At 38.8% G+C, this 23562-nt stretch overlaps 1 protein-coding gene across 1 annotated transcript in view; it reads left to right on the plus strand.

Moving 5' to 3' along the window:
- Positions 1-19457, plus strand: part of LOC146509831 (neurexin-2-like) — a 128389-nt gene extending 108932 nt beyond the window's left edge. Inside the window, 6 exon segments of the mRNA XM_085173663.1 lie at positions 2142-2323; positions 10009-10180; positions 12309-12398; positions 13738-14066; positions 15641-15725; positions 16882-19457. Of these exon segments, the coding sequence (XP_085029789.1) occupies positions 2142-2323; positions 10009-10180; positions 12309-12398; positions 13738-14066; positions 15641-15725; positions 16882-17684 (1661 nt within the window). The 3' untranslated portion in view covers positions 17685-19457.
- The last annotated feature ends 4105 nt before the right edge of the window (positions 19458-23562 follow it).

Below are 23562 nucleotides of genomic sequence, written 5' to 3' on the forward strand. Positions count from 1 at the left end.
GTGTGCATGATGTATCTAGAAACTGGACCATAGGAAACGATTGTGAATGAGGAGTCCTATAAATAAGTCTGTGACGATCTGTGGTTAATGGGTTTCTCTCGTTTGTTCCATGCTTACACACATTACAGATGTTTTTGTATGATTTTCGCGAGGCTGAATCTGTTTTGGGCTCATGAAAGATGGTGCAAGAGCATGAGCTTAAATAAATGTGTCTCTTCCTTCGAATGCTTTTATCCGTGGTTCTGATCAAAAGCTGGAACCATGTTATTGATATTAGTATTACTGCTACTATACTATGTAATATTTTTTTACACAAATATACATTGTGTGTTTGTGTGTGTGTGAGAGTGAGAGTGAGATCCTGCTTTGGTTGCTGGCAGTAGGAACCTAAAAAAAAACACTGTATCTGCCCCAGGGACCATCGCAGAGTTGTTACGGCTGTGATTCGTAACCTATATTTTGCTTAAGACACAATAAGACACGGGCATAGTAAGCAAGATAGTGGTTTGAAAATGAATCTAGAAGCCCATTACACATCACTGTGAAAAATAACAAAGTCCCCATGCAAAATTCTGCAAAGAAAAGTAATCTAAGAAGAAGAGACGAATCTACAAGGACACACAAACCTTTTCAGTCTTCTCAAAAGTAATTTGGGAAGAGGAGACTAAGAGGCCAGCTGTGAATAACATCAACTGAAAGGAAGAAGCCAATAAAACCGCTCTTTGATGTGACTAATGTCACTGACTCATATTCGACTGCAAATCCCTGACATTAATTAAGATTACCTCAGTAAGAAATAATTTTGTTTTAAAATAATTGCTGTCAGAGAACCTGCCCTTTTAATTTAAATTCAAAGCCAGCACAGGATGTTTTTCAGCATTTGGATTAGGCGTTTAATGTTAAGGAAGCATCCAACCAGCAGCTTGATCCTGTCAATAGGAAACCTGTATGGTGAGTGCCCATTACGCTGAAGAGTGGAGTCTTTGTAGAAGGTTGACATTGAGGCTACAATTTTGTCTCAAGTGTTTCTCTGAGCTTCTATACTTAAATCTTTGAGAGATTCAGGCATTGAAAACTGCCAGTCTTGAAACCAGCTCTTAGGTTTCAGTTGCTGAAACGATCCAACACGAGTTTATTTGTACTATCTGAAGTAATTCTCATTTCTGGTACGGCCACGTATTACAGTGACTGCACTATCACCTGCCTTTGTATAACTTTGTAACCTGCGGACAGCGTTTGGTTCTCACTTAGATTTTCCACATTTAAACTCTGAAAGCTGTGTGGATTATATTACATGGCTTAAAGTACACAAATGAAAGAATTTAGCAAATTATTGTTGAAATGCCATTATGCAGTCTGTTAGTTTTTTTAGAATTTAGGGAAAATGTAACAGGTGTCACAAGAGGTGTCATATGTACAGGCTGATCAGCATATGGATCCTGCAATTTAAGCAAGGCAAATGTTGTTTATGTTGTTTATCTCAAGGAGACAAAAATCTTGCTGAGCACAGAGGAAAGACTTCCACAGTAAAGGTTCAAGCAGATATATTTCGTTCTCATGCACCTGTTAGATTCTGCACTAGCTGCTATTTTGTATTAATATCAAGTGTTTGCGGTGCTTTTTAACTGTGATTATTAAATGGTTGGCTAAATGATAAAAAACAAACTGAACTGTCCAGAATATCATCCGTATCTTTCAAAAACCAAGAAGGTACAGGGACAAAAGATGCCGTTAGTTTATGGATTTCCATGGTGCAAGAGAAGTTTACATCTGTGAAAGCAAAGCTTTATCAAAGTGAGTAGTTCAGGCTATTTAATGGAGATTCATGAGTGGGTCTCTTTAATAAATCTCCCATCTTTGGTTGAAGTTTTTCTCTGCCTATGGCATGATTTTGAAAAATGAAAGGTAGTGTTCGTGCAAGGAAAGAGAGACGTGGAATCTCATCTCTTTATGATAAGGATTGGTACTTCCAGAAAAAAAACCCTAAAAACTAACAAATGTTAAATTAGTTAAAAGAACCAAGGCTAAGGGAAGATACCTGATAAAGCAGAACTAATTGTGTTAAAAATGCTGCCTGTTTTTAAAAGTGTCTCTGGCTACTGTCTGTCCTCTCATCTTTTCCTTATTGCCTCTGTTCCCAGCTGGCACCACGTATATCTTCGGGAAAGGCGGAGCTCTCATCACATTCACCTGGGCCCCCAATGAGCGCCCGAGCACCCGAGCTGACCGCTTAGCCGTGGGCTTCAGCACCCAACAGAAGGATGCCATCTTGGTGCGAGTGGAGAGCACCCATGGGCTTGGAGACTATCTTCAGCTGCACATAGTAAGAATGTGAATCTGTGTGGCTTTAAGTCACAAAAAGGGAAGACTGGTATGGTATCACTTCTGTGATAGATTAAAAAAAACACTTAAAGGAGATTAGAATTTAAATATTTCATACATATGACCTGCGGCTCTGAACACTCTGAAAACTATGCTCATTCTTTTTCTCGTTTCTAAATATTACAAGTGGAGTTACTTAGACAGAAAATGTAAGAATGATTACCCAGAGAGATTTTAAGATACTTTTTCTATTCATTTTATTTCCTTCTCCGAGTGAGTCTGCTCATACCACCTGCATTCTGTATTCATGAGCTTAAAATCATGTTGTGATTATACGAGAGCAGACTTTCTGTGTAGAATAAATTATCCTTAATAGCATTTATGGTCATTCATATTGTGCTATTTAATGTCACACTTTGCAAATATGGTTATAAAGAAGCATTGTGATTGGTTTAGGAGGCGAAAAGGACAACATACTTTGTATGTCATGGAATTCTGGTCTGTGTGAAGTGTGAAGCCTATCAGAACTGTTCAAATTAGTCTACTCGGTCTGCAAACAGAATAGTGCAACAGCAACTATTTGACTGCCCGAACAACATGTACATACATAGTTAGAAACGAATGAAACCATGAAATGAGCGTCACTACACTGAAATGTGAACTTTTTTAAAGTTATTCAAAAGTTTAAAAAAAAAAATGGTGCTGTGTTTTTCCTCTAAGCTGGTTTCTTAAATGTTAACCTTTATTATTCAGGCCAGGTCTGCATGTTGAGGAGGCAGAGAAAGAGACGTCAGGATAACATAATCATTTCTGCAAAATGATTCACAACATTTGGATATCTGTTGGCACTGCGCATATGCACAGAGCTTTTTTGGAGGGTGTAGGTTACAGTAACTATGATGTCATCGTGTGCTTCAGAGCGGCTGCAGCTACTTCTCAAATGCTCACCAGCTTCCGACAACAAGGCAGCCATGTAACTCAGGGGTTCTTAAAGGGAAACCCTAACAAGAGATTTCAGCTTCCCTCACGAGTTGCCACAGAGCGTGTTATCCTATTGATAAACTGGTAAGCTGTTCCTGATGCTGATTGCAGTATTTTCAACCTTTACGTATGTGAACAGTACGTGGTTACTGTCATACTGGCAGCATTTCCATGAGCAGTTAAATAAATATAGACAGCGCAGAAATAGTTACAGCTACAAAAAGGGGGAGAAAAAGACGGCTAAGGTGCCAAAGTTTTATATGAGTAAACTTCTAAGTCACATATCATCATTTCTCTCCAGATAAGCTGATGAAGGCCCAAAAAAACAGGAAGCAAACTCGCATTTGCTGGTGGAGTTCTAATGCTCTAATCTTAATTAAATGAAATGGATATAACTAAACCTCTCGGTCTATTTTTAAATGACGTTTTAACTAGACTTTGTCCTTATTCTAACTTGGCGCAGAAGCATCACAGCTTGTGTGATTCACCGATTAGTGGCATCTGAGTCCAAATATTGGAATAAAAAAGGAATTAATAAATCACAAGTACAAGAAGGAGAAGAGGCGCACGCACGTCAGCAGACTACGAGATATTTTCTGGTGATGAACACGTGTGTGGATATGCGTTTGCGTGCCTGTGTGTGTGTGGTCGTTGAAGCCAAGTGGCGCCTCAGCATCTGCCTGCAATGGTGCCTTTTTCTGGAGGGAAATCAGGCTTTTTAGTATGGAGCCACAGGACAGGTGTGCAGTGATGAAAACCAGAAGGGAGATCTGTCAAACGTCTGTGAATGGTGTAATAATTAAAATCACATCTGTTGACAAAACTCGTAACTCGAAGTCGCTATCTTATTAGCAGACACTTTTGGGGTAAACACTAAAAGGGAAAAAAAAAAAGCCTTTATAAGATTACAAATCTGACCTTTGAAAGCAAAACTTTGGCTCCTCTTATTTTTAATTATTATTTCTTATTTGAATTGGATTCATTCTGATTATGAAGCTTTGAGGTCAGCTGTCTGGTGTTTGCATGTGTGGATGCACACGCACTTAGTGTCATATCCACTAAAGTAATGAATATGTCCTCAGTGGCTAATCTAATCTGTGGCACGTGTCTGATCAGCTCCCTGAAGACTGCTAGTGTCCGTTCCAGGGGACCAGTTCAGCTCAGAAGCTGCTGTTTTGGGCATGCATAACCACACATTTACATTACTGTTTTGGGCATTGGCAGAAGGAAAGACGAATGGACCCCATGTGCAGAAAGAACCCAGCCTGAAAACAATCTGATTGAATTGTTTATATTCCAAAAAAGTCTTCTGATGAAAAAGTTTTTATCACCCTTCTGAAACCAGTTGTGATTTACGTCTGCGCCTCTTTTATTCATATCATTTTTATTCTAAAAGGGATTTGAATTGTAATATCAGTCTCTGTAATAAAGTACCTGCTGTTAAGCGTGGAAAAGTACTTTCTACCTGATTTATTGGACTCATTTGATCTAATATTGAACTTTTCGGTACAAATATAACACACAGAAGCAGGTAAAAGACTAGAATAAAAAACATCATGCACAAAATCTGTTGTTGGATGAACACAATTTAACCACGTGATTTAACCAAGTAAAATAACCAATTTTTGACCATGTCAAACCAATACATTTGGCATTTGGTGGTTTAATGTAATCAGATTACGTTGGATCAACGTAGTATACTTACATTGACTTGAAGTGATTTATTTAAGTATGTAGAGTGAAATTTGGAAACTAACCACTCTGACTAGATTGTATCATGTCATCTCAACAAAAGCTAATTAAGTTGCTGAATTTCATGCAGATGCTACATGATTTAATTACGTTCACCATAGAAACTTGAAATTATTTAGTTCAAATTACAAGTTTGACTCTTGTACATGTAACAACCACCCAATTTCAATTTTTTGAGTGTGCTTGTCAGCATCTCCTCATTTTCCACACCACATTGACTCTTAATCTTAACTCTGAGTGCAGGGCTAGGGGAAAGAAGAGGGGGCATCACATTCGTCCTACCAAACCAAATACATATTATTGTTTTAACGGATATTCTGCTAATTGTAATTTGCACATATATCACATTATACTGAAAAAACTGATAAAAACTGTACTGTTGAACATTTAAGCAAAAGTGTTTTTCCTCCACATGTCATTTACTTGACATGTTTTGGTCCAAAAATCCTTCCCTGGATGGGTTTTTTTTTTTTTTAAATCGCCTCATTTAAATTGCATTTCCAGTTTTAAATGTCTGAATCTGACCTTGCCAGCCGTAGACTGTTGCTAGTAAATGCAAGGATTCCTGCCTGCGTGCAAAGTGAGCTGAAAACATTTTTCCTAGCATCTGCCAAGTCCTTGCGCACAGACAGATTGCTGAGTTTGACACCTTATTACTGCTCAGCGGAGGGAAATCCAAAGCAGTTCAGGTGATGTTAAAGTCTTTTTTTAGTTTCCCAACAATTTCACACCTTCTTGTTTTGTAGAGACATAAGTTGTGATTTGTTTTAATGTATTCTGCTTCAGTGTTAATTCTTCTTTTTATCTCATTCTGTCTCCACGCTGGAATTTGCCCTCTGCAGAAGAGGACGACTGAGAGCAAAGCTGGCTTGAATAACAGTTGAAAATAGTAGAGAAAACAAATGATAGCTTTTTATGGTTTCGATTTTCTTCAGATTTCACCCCTTTCATTCAAAACTACCACTGTGATGAATAATTACAGTGAGATTTCAGAGCTGCTGAAGATTGCTGTAATAAACTGGTCACATGGTAAGCTCAAAAATATGACTTTGAACACGGTACATACACCAGCTTAAAAGACCAATTATTCTGCACAAAAGCAGCAAACCATCACTGTATTCAGTTGAGAGCACATCAGAGTGGCTAATGCTATTTTCAAATGGTCATGTTTTTAATGAGCAACTAAAAGATGAAACAAAACAGAACATACACTGCGCAATATGGAGACTATTAGAATTGTTAAAGCAGTGCTTCAAGACAAAAGATCAACTTACTGGATGAGATTTGGGTGGACCTCAGTGATTCCTTAATCTCACTCTTCTCCCCAATATTATTAAGGTGATAAGCCATTTGGCTATATAGCCAGAATATATTTTACAGTAATAATTACACATTTTTATGCAGAACTTATTTTAGTTGGGAATCAGTGTCTTTCATAATCTTTGACATTTTATAGCTCAATTTCCTTCATTTAAGATGTGTCTTTTCCATCAGAAATTAATGGAAACCTTACCCCTGACCACAGCGACACACCCGATTGAAGCACATTTTATCATTTCTATATTTCTGAGAAAGATTTGAAGTTTCTAAAATCCCAACAGTATTGTCGGAGGCTCCCACCCACCTCTAAAAAGTCTCTAGTAGAGAGTATAGTAAAGCAAGCCAATTCAGAGACAAACATTTGGCTGGTGACAAACCAAGACAGACAGATATGCTGGTGGTGTTAAAAGAATCATGATCGGTCCACTCTGTGCTCCGTTTAAAAATATATCAGGCAGCGGCGATGTATTATCACAGAACAACTGTTAGTGCTGTAACTCTTTTAATTCCTTTTGTCATGTCATCATTTCATCTGAAGAAGCTGCAAATTCTTGAAATCACATATCCTTATAAAAATCAGTACTTTTTCCCTCATGTGAATTATAGTCAGTAGCAGGTTAGATGAGATACGGGAATGAAAAATCTTTGGGAGAAAAGTAACAGTCCATCAGAGCGGGTGTCAAAACAGTTTAGTGAGTGCGCAAGAAAATGCACTTCATACAGTTACATGGGCATTAAAAACCACTTTGCAGTTAAGGAATTGATGTCACAGTCACAGTCAACGAGTTAATGTCAGTCAGATAAAATAACCACACCCATAATAATATATAACTTTAAGCCTTTATATAAACTCAATGCAGTTATCATAATGCTGTGTTTATAGTGGCCAGTTATCCATTCCGTATTTATTCCAGAATCATTCAAAAATCTGGCACTCTGCACCCTTGCACATATAAATCTTGAAATATGCTATATTCATGTTGCTGTCTGTATTATCTGTTTGTCTATTCTGTTAAGTACACTGAGAGGAATGAAAAATGCTTTTTTGCAGATAAGTTTATTTGTGCTAAAAGTTGGGCATTTTAATTATGGGGTTCTATAAGAGTCGACTCACAAAATGCTTGCTTCAGCACCACATTGCCATCAATTTTGTAATTTATCTGGAAAATGCTTTAACCTGCACACTGAAAAAATTATGCTAAAGGGCAGTGAGTAAAAATGTGATGGGTCATGACCAAGCATCGGTATGTGATAAGTTGGGAGTGAGAATGTGTTGACTAGAATGGCCAAGCTTTTGTTTACAAAAACTGGGGTGCATTAGTGTTGCTTTGCCAGCTGTCAAAAGGTGCTTCAGGGCTATTTTGCAATCACTCTCTAAGACTGAGTAAGCAAAATAGGAGCAGCACTTTTTGAAGCCATAAGGACCCCCAGGCAGACTCTTCTGGCCCTGGAGATTTTAATTGTTGTCCAGAGGACACGAGTTGAATTTGACCTGAGGTCGCACTACCCTGTAGCTGCCTAATGACTACTCATCAGTTTGCATCATCGGAGGAATATTTAAACTACCGACATCCAAAGCTGTCCATGTAGGTTACAGATAAGTGTACAAAGAAAATATAAAGGATAACACTGACAATAAAAAATATAAGGAATTTATAGTAAGTGCGTATCAAAAGGCATTTAAAAGATTTCTCATTTGCCAAAGTGTGTCTTTGTTCTTTACTAACAAGGTTCCTGCTAACCTGCATTAACTCCATGACTAATTAAGCTCACATGAAGTACTTTTAGTGGGTACACCTTTGTCTTGAAGGGGTGTACATGTTCTGTGTGACTTTAACTGTCCAGCTTTTGTTCAGGGATCATAATTCAATTGCACATATTCACCTGTTCCTGAGTTCATGATGGCTTTCAGGTGATTTTAGAAAGCATAAAAAGATAACAATCCTTAAAACTTCTGTACTTAACACCAGCCATGTCAGAATAATTATTTCAAATTCAAAAGGTTTCTCGAATGATTTTACATGTGATTAGAGGGTAAGAGCAAAGCACCGAGACAGGTTTTACATCACACCATCAAGGAAGGAAGTCTACGTATTTGAATTTTTAGCCTTTGAGTCAGTAATGCAGTACTGGAGGTAGAAGAAAAGGGGAACAATCAGTTATATGAAATGGTGCATGTCAAGGAATAAGCTGTGCAGCTCATTTCTGACAGTAGAGGCAGGGAATCCAATTGCAATCCAAGGCCCACTGTTGAACATATTTACATAATGGCTGTAAGGCCAGTAGATATTGTGCACATCATAGCATGGAAGGCCAGCAGTTTGCAAGATTTTATTCAAGTAAAACACTACTCCAGTCATTCTCACTCTTTACCTCCTCTTCCCTCTCTGGTTCAAGGTCTGATACGGTGTAACCAGCTGCAGGAGTCGAGGTTGTTTGAATAAGAACCTTCAGATTTTTTTGTCCTTGACTGTAAACATTTGAGATACACATGTTATGGGGGTGGGATAAAAGTAGCATATTACTGCATGTGTTATACATATCATAATATCACATTGCATAATCTCTGGTCTACAATGAAATAAGTATGGTCTTTTGATTTATTTCTCCACCTTTTTTACTTACTTACTTACTTCTGTATTAAACCAGCATTAAAAGGTTAGTGCGTCCCCCTATAAGTCGAGGGAAAGTGGCCCCGCAGCTTTATGTGCTGTTTCTCACCATGTCTATTATGACCACCTTAGCACTTTGTCCTTGGCTTGCATTTAAAATGACTGCGAGGCAGTGAACGTACAAGGGCCGGACAGGCACAGAGACCCCACAGAGTTTGCTTCCAATGTTTCTTATTAGTACCAAACAAAGGCTAGTTTGAGAAGCAGATTTGACCTTTCAGGAAGGTTGGCAGGAGTAGGTAGAGGCTGACAGGGTGAGAAGTTGGTCAACCAAAAGAGAAACAGCAGGATTCTGTCAAGAGTGATCCACATCAGGAAAGTGGAGCTGGCTGCTGAGGGGAAATGGCACTGAACCCTAAAGAAAGAACTAAACATACTGCCCATGTCACAAAGGATATGGGTTTCCGTTTAAACAAGGTTCCTGGCCTGACAAGCAGATAGATTAAACTTGTCAAGCCATTGTCTCTTTAGTCAGAAAAGTGTGAAAAATCTTATAAAAAGATAAACATCACCAATTTAATTAAAACAGTTCTTTTGATGTACAAAGCAAATATCAATATTAAATATAATTTAATAATACACGCCAAACAGCACGACAAACTGCTAAGCTGTAAAATAAATGCATAAATAAATACTAGCAATAATTGCTATTTTATCATCCATAACTGACACTGTATTGTTCAACCTGTGTTATACGCTCTTAATAGTGATATCCAGCAGCAGATTGAAGTGGGGCATAATGCCCCCCAGGGCAAATGTCCTAAGGCTCAAAGTACAGGCCCCGAGAAGCAGAGGAATACCTCTAAGTAGGGTTAGCCCTTACTTTCATTTATTTTTAAGTGATTGCTCAACATGTTTCACTATCTTGGGCTTTCCCCAAACCCATTTGTGGCAATGCTCGCTTTTCCTACCGCGTCTGTCATTTGCCTAATGAGTCACGTTCATTCTTGTTTTTGTGCAGGATCAAGGAAACATTGGTGTCATCTTCAATGTGGGGACAGATGACATCACTATTGATGAGCCTGCTGTCATAGTTAATGATGGCAAGTACCATGTTGTACGCTTCACACGCAGTGGTGGCAATGCCACTCTCCAGGTGGACAACCATCCAGTCATTGAGCGTTATCCACCAGGTAAGGTTAACAGGACAAACTTTGGAGTTATTACACGCATAGTAAGACAGCATGAAACTTCTGGATCAGAGAGAAAGGGTTGCATGTCTGCCTATTTCTGCCTTGGCAGTTTGCCCAGTGGGTAATTTTAATTCAGTGTTCCTTCGTGGTTATTTTATCAGTTTATAAGAGATCTATTAAAGTTGCCTCATGCAACTAAAAATTATGTGTTTGTGTAAAAATATAATAGTTTGAAATGAGTAAATCTCCCTAAAGCTGCCTTTTTGAGTTTAGCAATTCAGGTATTTTCATCAGCTGCTGCCGTGTTTGCATTTAGTTTGGTAGAGAGGTGGGAAGATGTGAAGTTGTGGCTCAGGTAGGATTCTCTAGACTATTCTAAATGATGTAATACTTAAGCCATTCTTATGCGGCTTAAGTGCTATTTCAGCCCAATATAGCAGTGTTTTAGCTGTGAATGTATGAACTGCTAGCCTTAAATTTATATGATAGTGTTGTTTTCAATAAATATTCACTTGACAAATTCTTGCTGACATTCAAGATGTGGCTGTGATCACACTTGATCATACTTAATTTGTCTGTTATTAGATACAAAATAGTGTAGATTCACTAAAGGGAGACTGTTATAATGATAAGTTATATAACAGTTTTATTTTATGTGTGGTAACTTATCATAGTGAGCAAAAATCACTCAACTGTGTGCACACAACATATACATGGACCCAAAAAAGCAAAGATACATACATATAATGATCATAACTGAACCAATCTACCAATTAACCTTATTCAGAGCAGGTGCACCAGCTGGCATAGTGGGGCACAAACCACATCCTTTCTATGCCTCCAGCTGGTGTTCAAATCACAGATGCATATAACACGAGGGCACATGCATGCAATTGGGTATTGAAGATGGTGTGCACCTTTATGTCAGCTCCCACTCAGCAATCAGTGATATTTGAAACATTTCACATGGCAATGCACAGAATAGTTAGAAATAGGGAGTGCACATCACACAAGTTTCTTGTGCCTTAAATAGATATCAAATATCATGGAGTAATTTTTTCTGGCAATTTGTTTGAGAAAAAAAAGGCAAACCCATTTTAACATCTTCACTATATTACAGCTTACAGTATAACCAGGCACTTAACTGCCTTTTCATTGTTATGCTGTAATGGTTTACTTTAGATTCTAATAATTATTCATATTTGTATTAATTACAAATTTGTTGAAAATGTTTGCAAATAATAATCTCAACAGAAAGTGAATGGAACAAAAAAATGTCATAATAATTTACTAACAGTTTTAGTGACCCTGTGGCTGATGATTGATAGAAATTCCTCGATGCTAGGTCTAAATAAAAATCTGGGCTCTCCTAATGTCTAGAAACAATTCATACTGTAATTACTGTATGTTGCTTGTTCTTATTTTATTTTAATTTATTTGTTTTGTTATTTGCATGTGTTTAAAAGAGAGCTGAAGTCCTGTCTCACCGGGGAACTGTTTGTGTCTTGTTCAAATGAATGAACAAGACAATGAATGAATGAACACCAAAGACACTTAAAATTGCAACTCCCATAAGCCTTTGATGTTGACATACTGTCACTGCCTTCTGGGAGCTCGAGTAAAAACACTGCATGTATACCATGCGCTGCATTGGAAAAATGCATTTTGGCACTGAAGTGAGCAAGACTTTGGCTCTCTGTGAATGCAATCAAATTCATATGCTCCTACTCTAACTACATGACTTTTTATCACTGTCTAAATGCAACTGTTTTCCTGATTTGATTGATTGTTTCTTATGAATGAACGTCTGTTTTATAAAGTACATAAAATTATTCGTCTGTAATTGGTAATTACTGAAGACGATGCTTTGCTTGGAAAAAAAATAGCTAAATAACACTAACTAGAGTAGCACATTATAAATAGCCTAAACGTTGCTCTAATTAGCATTAACAGTGTTACTCATAATAACTAGATAACACTAAGTAAAGCTCAAGTTTCTTTTAACTCACAGCTGAGTTAAAATTGATAACTTGTTAAAAATGTTAGCCGTTATAACTTTGTTTCTAACCATGTGATGTTTCAGCTTGCAGACTTTAACCTTTAATCTGTCTCTCCAAATTCTTTGAAGGACACTATGATAATGAACGACTGGCTATTGCTAGGCAAAGAATCCCATACAGACTTGGTCGGGTAGTTGACGAGTGGCTACTCGATAAAGGTAAAAATATAATTGATTAATTAATTAATTAACCCTTGAAATAACTAGTAAATAAACTTCCCCCCCCCCCCTGAGAGGTGCAGTGCCAGAAGACAAGGGTGACAAAGTGCAGGTTACCCAGACGTATACATTTCCATTTTAATTGGAACTTGTACTGGCTATGAATTTTAATGGCCACAGTATAGCTTTAAGCAGAAGAAAATGAGTGTGGAAGCAAACGGATATGGCGTGCTTGCCATTTCTTTTTGTCATCCTTATACCTTGTGGAGAGGCTGCACCTTAACAAAGATTTTAAACTAAATTAACTAAAAGCGCATAACCCTTGTCTAACCCTCTATCATCCCTCTTAACCACTGTGTGTAATTAGATACTGTGTGTAATTATTCTACATAAATATCATTAAAATGCTGTGTAACATTTTCATTAATACCAGTGAAGCTAACACTGGACATAAGCTGAATAGGCTTTGTTCCTAATAACTGAACCATATTTTAAACCACAGCTTCAGGATGTGTTCACCCCAATGAACCTCTTTCCCCTTTTCTTGTTCCCTGTAATCTTGTGCTGCCTTGCATTGTATTACAACGAGCACATCAGACTCCCAAGCTGAATTTTTTTTTTGCTGCAACAAAACAACCCTGACAGGCTGTTAAAGTAGATCACTGTTTGCAGCCATTAACTTTGCTAATAAGTATTCTCCTGAGTTGGGCCCATTACCGCAGCCCTCCTCCTCAGATGTAACACTGCTTATCAGTAAAGGTGCTGACAGCGATGCTGTTGAATATCATTGCCCCTTTGAGGAGGTAAAACAATTGGACCGTGGGGGAAACCCACGGAAAAGCATGTTTTAATGGCCTAATGGCTGATGAAGTCAGTGGGAGGAGGGAGTCAAATTTTTATTGTCATTCGGCTTCAAACTGTCTGATGTGTGGCAAGACTGCCATTTTAGTATTTACCTGTTAAAAGGAGCCATAAGATACGTATCTTCACACCTTCTTTTTTTCCCCTCTAAAGCTAAGAGACAAATATAAATATCATTTTCCCACAGGCAGCTGCTAACTTATTCAGTGACATTTCAAAATCATAAATAAACATCTAAATAGGCTTTAAGCCTCCTCTTCTTGTATGTGCAAAGTCAAAATTATAAACTTGCTGCTAACCAACATTTCCCTTTTTAGAGTTAACATCTAAATAAGCTTTTAAACAAATTAATTACTAAATCCCACCTGGCTCAGATGATGTTCTTGTGCAAAATCTCCCATATGCCGTCTCTGTGTGTGCTCTGCCGTTCTCTCCCTTTTTCCATCATCTCCTTCTCTGTGTTTCTGTCTAACTTTAGGGAGACAGTTGACCATCTTTAACAGCCAGGCAGCCATTAAAATTGGCGGTTCTGACAAAGGGCGACCCTTCCAGGGTCAGATTTCAGGGCTGTATTACAATGGTCTCCAGGTGCTCAAACTGGCAGCAGAAAATGACCCCAGCGTACAGGTGGAGGGGAACCTGCGGCTGGTCGGAGACTCGCTCTCCGTGGTGACCACGGACACCACCTCTGTCACCCCGCTGGCGGTGTCTGATATGTCTACCACAATCATGGAAACTACCACCACGATGGCCACCACCACCACCCGCAGGCAGCGGTCGCCCAGCTTGAGTGAGAGCATCTCAAAGGTCAGCGAGTTTAAAAAGGGGTGCTAATTTGCTGACAACAGGGAGGTAATTAGCTCATAAGGTGAAGGCTGTTGTCCATGTTTCGCAGTAGGAAAAAAGGCCATTTTAAATATGGCTCAATAACAGTTGAGCCATATTTTTTTTAATTAATTAGCTTTGTAGAAATCTGGAGCTGTGCGTGATTCCCAAAATTACAAATTTATATTTCTGTTCAATTTTCAGGTTGCTAATATGTCTAAGCATCCTTAACATTCTCAATCAGCTTTAAAAATGCAAGATCGTGATTAATATAAGAACAAAACTGAGTAATACTTTGGCAGTGTCTTTATGTGTGTCACCTTATAAAACTTAAACTTGCACAGGTTTACACATTTGGAGCTTATTTAATCCCCCTGTCACGTTTAGCTTATACTGTAGTTTCTGTTCCATTCATCTTGTATTAATGCACATTTGGAATTTAACTTGCAGTACTAGAATCTAAGATGACAGTCAACACACAATCACAAAACCAGATAACAGAATCCCCAGTTCTTCTCTACATTTGACAATGATAAGCTTATTTTTCAGATTTTTCAGATTTTCAGGCCTTAAAGGGGTTTAGGAACATGAACACACTTTTCCCCTGATCATCATGAAAGGAGTTATGAGATGAAATGTACCACATTTAAGTCTCACACCATGACAAAATTCAGTGTTTCACAGCATCATTAAATTTCTTAGCGCTGCATCAGCTATTACTGAAAGAATTAGGCATATAAAACCTTATATGGAGTAATAGGTAAGCTAAAATGCTTCATAAATTCATTAAATAACAGGTTTGATCCAGCATGTTTAATTCTAAATTCATTGCATAACTTACTTTCCATCAAGGTATTAGGATTAGGATAATGATAATATTCTTGCTTAGTGTATTTTTACAATACAGCGGCCACATAAAAACAAAGAATTTGAATGTGATAAAAGCTGAAAACCCTTCAAATTGGAGAAATTTCAGTAGTTGGACTTGTCCTGAGGTTTTAAAGAACCCCCACTGCCACTGCCTCTCCTAATAAAACTGCAGAGTGCTCTTTTTGTTCCATCTCTTTTGTCTAGCTATCCTAAAATGGTCTTCTCTGTATTTTCAATTTATCAAAGTAATCCATTAGTGAGCCTTCTATTGCCCACTCTGCCCAGAGCCCACTGTGCATCCTGCATCCTCGTTAAATATATGTGAGAATTTTATATGGGTTTTTTGTGCAAATTTGATATAAAAGAATTGTTTAAAACCCAATTATATAGCATTTATCTCATTGAGAGTCTCCATCAGTGATGTTTTTTTTCATTGTTTGCACACACATAAAGTCAGCCAATGGGGTAAAGGATAAAAAGCAGCTGCAGATGGGCTCATTTTGAACTTGTAGTCTTACTAGTGTCGCTCCAGGCACAAACACTTAAGCAGTACAGTGCTGCATAGTGCAGATTTTTTTCTCAGACAGGACAGTCGGTGTAAAAAAGAGTGTCTGTGAGCCTGAATGAAGAAAAATGTTTATTGGGTATTTGTTAAAAAAGAAATTGTATTCCCCGTTTGCTTTCAGCCACAGAACTCTGATGATATTTTGGTGGCATCAGCTGAGTGTCCAAGTGATGATGAGGACCTGGAAGAGTGTGAACCGGGAACAGGTGGGTCAATTGGTCCTTATGAAGCAATGGTACTAGGGTGCTTAGATGAGTAATGTTATTTTTACCCAGGAGTGCAGACAAAATGCAGTGCTTTTAGGCAGCCATAATTGTTATTAAAAAAAACAGATCTGTCTTCTCAGTTTCATCCAACTATCTTACACTCACATATTGAGTAATTCTGTCAAATGACTGTCATTATTTGGATAGTTATTACAGACTAGAATTAATTTGTTCTCTACCCTGTATTTGTAGCTCACAAAAGTGAATCAAAGACAATCTTTGTGAAATGTACTTCAGGCATTCAGAGAGTCTGATCGAGTTTGTGACAGAAACAAGCTGTAGAAGTTAAGAGTCTGGCCTTATTGTGGGTGCCTTAATTATTAATATGACCTTATCAGAATTGTTTGTTGTTGTCTGGCCCGGCAAACAGTGACTGAAATAATAATGAAAGAGAACCTATTGGCTGTAAATGTCTGTAGATGTATGTATCTGTAACATCTGTAACATGCTATAATCGTATATACAAACACACACACACACACAGGAAAATATATTGTTGAATTGTTGAGGCATCTAGTAGTAGTGGTTAAAGGTACATCTGTAAGATAGCAAGTGCTTTCAGAAAATCATACTATTTTGTGTGTGATTCATTCATACAATAACCTTTCTGCTCTCTTATCATTCCTCAACCTCTGCCTACAGATGTGCATATCCCAGCATGGCCATTTAAAACTTAATGTTCTTGTGTTTATTATGTGCTCTTCATTCAGCTGCCGCCTCTCACGGGTCATCTTGTATGTTTGTTTCTGCATGTGAGCTCTTTTTTACGCATTTGCTGTATTGCATTATTAAACATTCTTAATCTGCACACCCACACACATATGCATACCTTCCAGACAGCATTATGATGCTTTCGATTTGCTTTTCTCCTCAGTTGCCAAGCGCTGATGTAAATACCCATGTATTACAGAAATCGGCATAGTATGTGCAATTAAATAAAATCACTGATAAGCCATCTAATATTAAATTCTTCATTAATAATGTACATAATGAGCAGATTGTGCTTCCGTCCTGATGAGCACAACTGCTCAGCCAGAATTTCAGTGTTAATTCTGCTCTAATTTAGGATCCCCTACCTTTTCTGTTTTCTTTCTAGGAGGTGAATTAGTGTTGCCTATTATAACAGTGGATTCCCTTGAGCCCCCATCCATCGCCACCCGTTACCCTGTCATCCCTCCTCCTCCTACTCTCCTATCCCCACTTGAAACCACCAAAGAGTCCCTGATACTCCCTCCCCACCCTTCCTGCCCCCCGGACCAGGAGGACTGTGGTGACCCTGTGGAGGTCTCAGCCTTCGGCTCTGGGGAGATGACGGAATCCGATGACGAGGACTTTTACAATAATAACTCCCCCTTGGTCACTGACAGGACAGTCCTTCCTCCACCCCCTGCCGCTGGTGATGGTGGAGTCCAGAAACCCCGCCCCTTACCTCCTTTTGTTCCCACCACCAACCCTGACCAGCTCCACATTCCTGCAGGCAAAATGAACACCCGTGACCAGGTGCTTCTGCCCCCTGTTCCTCCATCCTCCCGAAACACACCAGGACTAACTTACCCCCCCAATTTTCCCCATGTGCCCACAGCCAACCCCACAGCCTCTGATGATAAGAGCCTGCCTGGTGCCGTGGAGGTGATAAGGGAGTCCAGTAGCACCACGGGGATGGTGGTTGGTATCGTGGCTGCTGCTGCTCTCTGCATTCTTATCCTCCTCTATGCCATGTACAAGTACCGGAACCGGGATGAGGGCTCCTACCAGACAGACCAGAGCCACAATTTTGCCAACAATTCCACTGCGGAGGGCAATGGAGCAGTGGTCAAAGACAAAAACACAGCGACAGCCTCTGTGGCAAAGGCCATCACAAAGGGCAAAAAGAACAAAGACAAAGAATACTACGTCTGAAATCACAGGAGAGTAGGCAAGTGTGGACTGAGACAAGAGGATGAGAGGGGATGCTTTCCTTTCGCGCCCCTATATTGTCAGGTCGACTATCAGAAAAATTCCACAAAGAAAAAAAAAACAAAAGAAACAACAACTGCGCAAAGCAATTGTGTCCTGCTTTTACATTTTTCTCAAAAGTCAAGGTTGCCCAGTTCCTATTAATGATAAATTCTTACCTATGGCACAAGATCTGACTCATCCTCTGTATCACAATGTGCACTCAGCCTGCATTCACCAATTCCTTATTAGTGTATCATTTTTTTATGTTTTTAATAAGCTCGAAGGAGGCATATCCACTTTGGCTTTGTATATAGCATGGATATGGCACCGTGAAGAAAGTGCTGAAAAACATCTGGTTTCTTTGTACTTCTTTGTAATGCCCTATCTCAAGTCTCAATGTCCCCATTATGATGTATGAGGCTGAACAGCCCAGCTATTGAATTTTGATGGTAGATGAACAGAGAGCACAACAGTCATCCTGGCTACACTCGAACAGAAGGCCTTCATTTGGAAAAGACATCATGTCTGCAGTCTACATGTTATTTCATGTGATTTTAAAACTCCCCACTCACTCTGCCTCTATCCACAAGAGATGGTACCGTGTTGCTGATGGCTTATCGTAAAGTAAATGAAGCAAGATATTTAGCCCTCCTGGTGAAAAAAGGAATTTTCAAATCCTTCTCCATATTCTGGCCAGTGAACCTTACAGTATGATGGCTCAGAAAGAGAATTAATATCAGATATTGCAGTCAATGTGCCATGCCATTCCAGGTAGGGATGATTGTGAGCAAGTCATTCTACACCAGTGAAGGTATTTATCCGTGAACACTGCTTGTATGTACATATAGTGGTTAGCAGATTGAAAAAGCATCGTGTACGCAGGGAAGGTATAAAGAAGAATAATCATGCGAGATGCTATGCTTGGCTCGCCCCCGCAACACAGCTTTTCATGACAACTTCAAAACTGTTTCAGCCCGAACTTTACAGGAATTTTCAAGAGCTCAGAATCACATTTGAGAGTGTTTTCTGATTGCTTCTTGGAAAGAGGAAACCAACACACCTCACCAGATGCTGGCTCGCTCATAATGTTTTCTTTCTTCTAAACTGTCTTGGGATAATTCAGAAGCACACAGAAAATGTAAACATATCTTTGAAGCATAGATATTCCTTGTAAAGCAGCCAAACATGTATTGTTTTTTTTTTTTTTCTATCGGTTATTAAATGACTATTCTACGAGATGAATAATTGAAGATTTGTGAATTGTATTGATATTTCTCTGATATTTCAATGTATCTTGTTACCACTCCTCTTAACACGTTATATTTTAGATTGCCTTTTACTCAAATCCGGACTAAAAGCACACTTTTTCCTCTGATAGCTGCAAATATCTTTTGGGGTTTTTTTGTGGGGGGAGGATTATTTACGGTACAGATTATGCAGAGAAAACACAAGGGTGGAACAAACAAATGTTCTGTTTTGTTGCATTGTGCATTTTATATGTGCTAAATCTGTTACTCAATGGATCTGATAATATAAAGCCATTTTCTCTGTTGAGTTATTTATTCATGCTCTGTGATTTCGTTCTTTTTTTTATGAAAGTGCCATTCGACATGAGCTGCTCAGTGCTCAGAAAATATACCATTCCTCACTCATTGCTATTGTATAGTGTTCATGTGAAATGGATCTTAATATGTGTACAGAACGTGGATAAAGATGAAAATACACTTGATTATATACTTTGTACACAACTGTGTTGTGTGTTGCTTCTTAGACGTTCCCTAAAATAATTAACTTTATTTGACTTTTCTTCTTGGATGCAACATTGTGGGTGAGCACAATGAAAAGAATGTAGTTTTTAGGTCAGGACAGTTCGGCTTCATGGTGTGGTAAACTGTGTGACCCTTGTTCTTGTATGCTTCTGCAACAGCTGTGGGTGTGCAGTCCCTGCAAACGGACAAAGTTAATATAGTAGTAAAATAAAACTAACTAAATTTCAAATAAGAAACTGACATTTTCAGAGGGTAAAAAAAAAGACTGAATATAAAAAATACAGTCAGTCTTTTTGTTTTAGTATTTTTCAAGTTGGTCTCACTTTTTCAATTAGCAAATCGTAGCAAATGCATTTATAGTGGTAAATATATAAATGCAAATAAAATCTAAAGTAATCAAAAATAAACTGAAAGTAAACATTTTAAACAATAAAACGAATCTCTAGCACTGAAAACTGCAAACTAAGTAAAACTAAGCCAAAGAGAGAATAACTTTTTAACTCTATATTAATAAAAGCTATGAAAGTAACACGGCTATGATAACCTTGGTACAGATGCTGACATGTTGTGAATGTTATACCTCAGAAATGTCTTGTGAAAATTTGGTAAATTTAGCAAAAATATTCCCTTGGCCTCAATGATGAACTGAATAAAGATTGTTGGTCAGAGGTAAAAGTCACTGTGACCGTACCCAGTCCCATAATAGTGATTTACTCTACTTAATTTTATGAGAACACCTGGAAGAAATATCATCACATCTGGCCCAAACATCCACCGGGACTCAAGGATCAACCATGCAGTTGCCAAAGATCACTATGACCTCATAAAATATGCTTTTGGCCACAACTTAAGAGTTCCTTTACCAAGTAACAGAAGATTTCAAACAAATGTTTAATATTGTAAAGTGATGGCATCTTAAAACGGAAAGGTCAACAGTAAAATTCACTGTGGCATCATAATGTTCTATAAAACATCATAACTCAGGAGCAGGAGGTTTGTGTGTGTGTGTGTGTGTGTGTGTGTGTGTGTGTGTGCTTCTAAGTTCAATAAGAGGACAGATGCAGAAGCAAACGTAAGGTAAGCTAGGGTAAACCTTAATGAAATTTACTGGAGAAGAATAACAAAAGGTGCTTCAGTGTTATTCAGGCAGGCAAACAAAAAAATAATTCAAACAGAGAAAAAAAAATTTGATTTATCCAGAAGAGGGGGGTCAGATTCCAATGAAACAATGAAGAAACACAAGGAGACATGCAGAGAGAGAAGCAAGAACACAGGAAGGTGCACAGATGAATGGACAGAGGGAGAAACAAAAGGCTAAATACAGCAAGGTAATTGGGAACAGGTGGAAACAATGAGAGAACCACAGGAGTGTGAACCACATCCAGATATGAAAGGCACACAAGAAAAGTAACTATCAGAATGACACAGGGAGCGATAGGAAAAAGTGACAAAGAAATTAATACAAAGGGCAAACAGGGTGGAAAGACAAACAGACTACAAAGAGAAGAAACATCAGAACAATGACTGGAACACTCCAAAAGTTGATTCTGTTCATCTGGATGTAGCGTTTTGTGGGAGAAACATTTCATCACTCATCCAAGTGACTTCTTCAGGCTCAGCTGGCTGCAGGTTTCCCCAACCTACTCCGCGCTCAAACCAGCGTTCCTCCCTGTTTAGGATGTGAACATCCTCATCCTTGAAAGAGTGTCCACTGGCCTGTAGGTGTAAATAGACTGCAGAGTCCTGGCCTGACGAGGTAGCTCTTCTGTGTTGTGCCATCCGCTTCGCCAGAGGTTGTTTGGTTTCCCCGATGTATAAATCCTGGCAATCCTCCTGGCACTTAACAGCGTACACTATCTTACTCTGTTTTTGTCGGGGGACCCGATCCTTGGAGTGGACCAATTTTTGGCGCAGCGTGTTTTGGGGTTTACAAGCCACAGAGACCTGGTGTTTAGAAAAAATGTGTCTCAACTGCTCTGATACTCCTGATACATACGGGATCACTACAGGTTTTCGCTTAGGCAGCAGTTGTCCTTCTCTCCTGAATCGGCTGAAGCTTTCTTTAGGCGCCTGCCCAGCTTTGACAAATGTCCAGCTGGGATAACCACATTCACTCAGGGCCTTCTTGATGTGCTGTTCTTCTGCTTCACTGGCCGCTGTGTCTGTGGGGATGGTGTTCGCTCTGTGTTGTAGCGTCCTGATGACACCCAATTTATGCTCCAGTGGATGATGAGAGTCAGACCTTAAATACTGATCCATATGCGTAGGTTTGCGGTACACATCAGCTTTTAGATGTCCCCCATTACTGATGGAAATCTCACAGTCTAAGGAGGCTAACCTGCCACTTTTCATATCCTCCCTGGTGAATTTGATGACTGGAACAGGACGATCGTGACCGTATTTCACATTTGGTTGAATACTGAATTACTCACACTAATTCTGGGAGCCAAACAATAGTGCTTGTGTAGATTTTCTGTACTGCAGGGTTGAAGATGTGTGTGCAGCCATGTCTTTACTTAGTGTTGACCACGGCTACATCTTTGTCTCTTATCTAAGTCAGGCTCGTGGGACATAAATCCATCTAGCACTTTTCATTCAATTTCTTTAAAATCTTCACTACATCATAGAAATCTGGATAGAAATGAATAAAAATTTAGATTAACCAGTGTTGCCTTACTTACTATAAGAGAGTGATTCTTGTAAATTAGCAGTGTAACATGTTGATTGCTTCCGTTTGTCTGTTAGTGCTTGGGACCAAAGAATCTTTTTAGGATAGACCAAAGACAATCACAATGACATCACTCTACAAAGGCTAACAAGACAGGTTAATATATTTAACATGAGGAACTAGTATTTGCACAAATTGCAGGTCATGTAATGTGCTAAAAATGTGTCTTACACTTGAATTTCATCATCATTTTCTCACTCCTCTCTTTTGCTCACGCACTCTCTTTTGGACTCTGCATTGTTCTGGCATGTTAGTAGCTCCTGGATGCCTATTATTTATAATGAAGCATATTTTCTGTACTTTCTTATACTATCGGTGTCCATTGCAATGGAATTTCATGATCTCTGTGAGGCTTAAATGCAGTTTAAATAGTCCAAAAAAAGAAAAGAAAAAGAAAGACAAGATAAATTCTCATAAGAGATGCTAGTGATTTGTCCACAGTGTGACCCAATCAGGTCTGACACTTGTGGACTTTGTTGTTCCCTCACTTGAGTACCAAGTACTCAACTTGGGTTAAAAAAACAAAATATAAAACATGCATTTCAAGCTGGTGACTTAGAATTTTAAAAAAAATTGGTAATTTAGAAGGCAGGAAGTGTTATGAAAAAAGTTACTATTTGGTCAAATTATTAAAATGAGGGAGTGTTTGTGGAGTCGGGCTACATCAGGCTCTGCTACACTTAATTTAGTCAGTCTTTATTTGAAATCCTTCAAATAAAGTACTAGAATATCCCCTTAATATGTGGAGCAAGTCTATATGCTGATATCATATTACTAACTTTGAGGCTACAGCACATGAGGTATTTCCTCACAGTAAAAAAGTATGCCACCCCACAGCATTTATCAAAGGCAAATTTGGTTATCATCTTCAACTACAGAACTACAATAAGGATCAGCAGCCTCATGATAATCTTTGACAGCGGCACCATGTTGGTGTTGTTTGACTACCCCCTGCTGAGAACATGTGGAACTGTAAGAGGGGAAAGCAAGTCGGTGACGTTGATGTGATTTAAGGTTATAGTTGCCTGCACTTAAGCAGCCATCACTTTATCTCAAGGATGTTTATCACCAAAGACAAGAATTTAGAGAGACTGCATTTCAAGTCAGCAGGATGACCTGTCCTATCAGTCTCTTTGTGCTGATAGTGATGACAATAATCCTGTGGGGTAAGCAAGGTGTGGTGTCAGTACGGTTTTGGTGCAGCAAGGCCTGATCTGTGCTGACACTGTGTATCAAGGAGGGTGGCTACAGGATATGATAAGCCACTCCTGAGCATTGCTGAGGTATCACAAGGTTAATTCAACAAAACAGCAAAGGCAGGGGAAACAGATGACGGCTGATA

This window comes from Neolamprologus multifasciatus, chromosome 10 (assembly GCF_963576455.1).
Source record: "Neolamprologus multifasciatus chromosome 10, fNeoMul1.2, whole genome shotgun sequence".
NCBI classification, from domain to species: Eukaryota; Metazoa; Chordata; class Actinopteri; order Cichliformes; family Cichlidae; genus Neolamprologus; species Neolamprologus multifasciatus.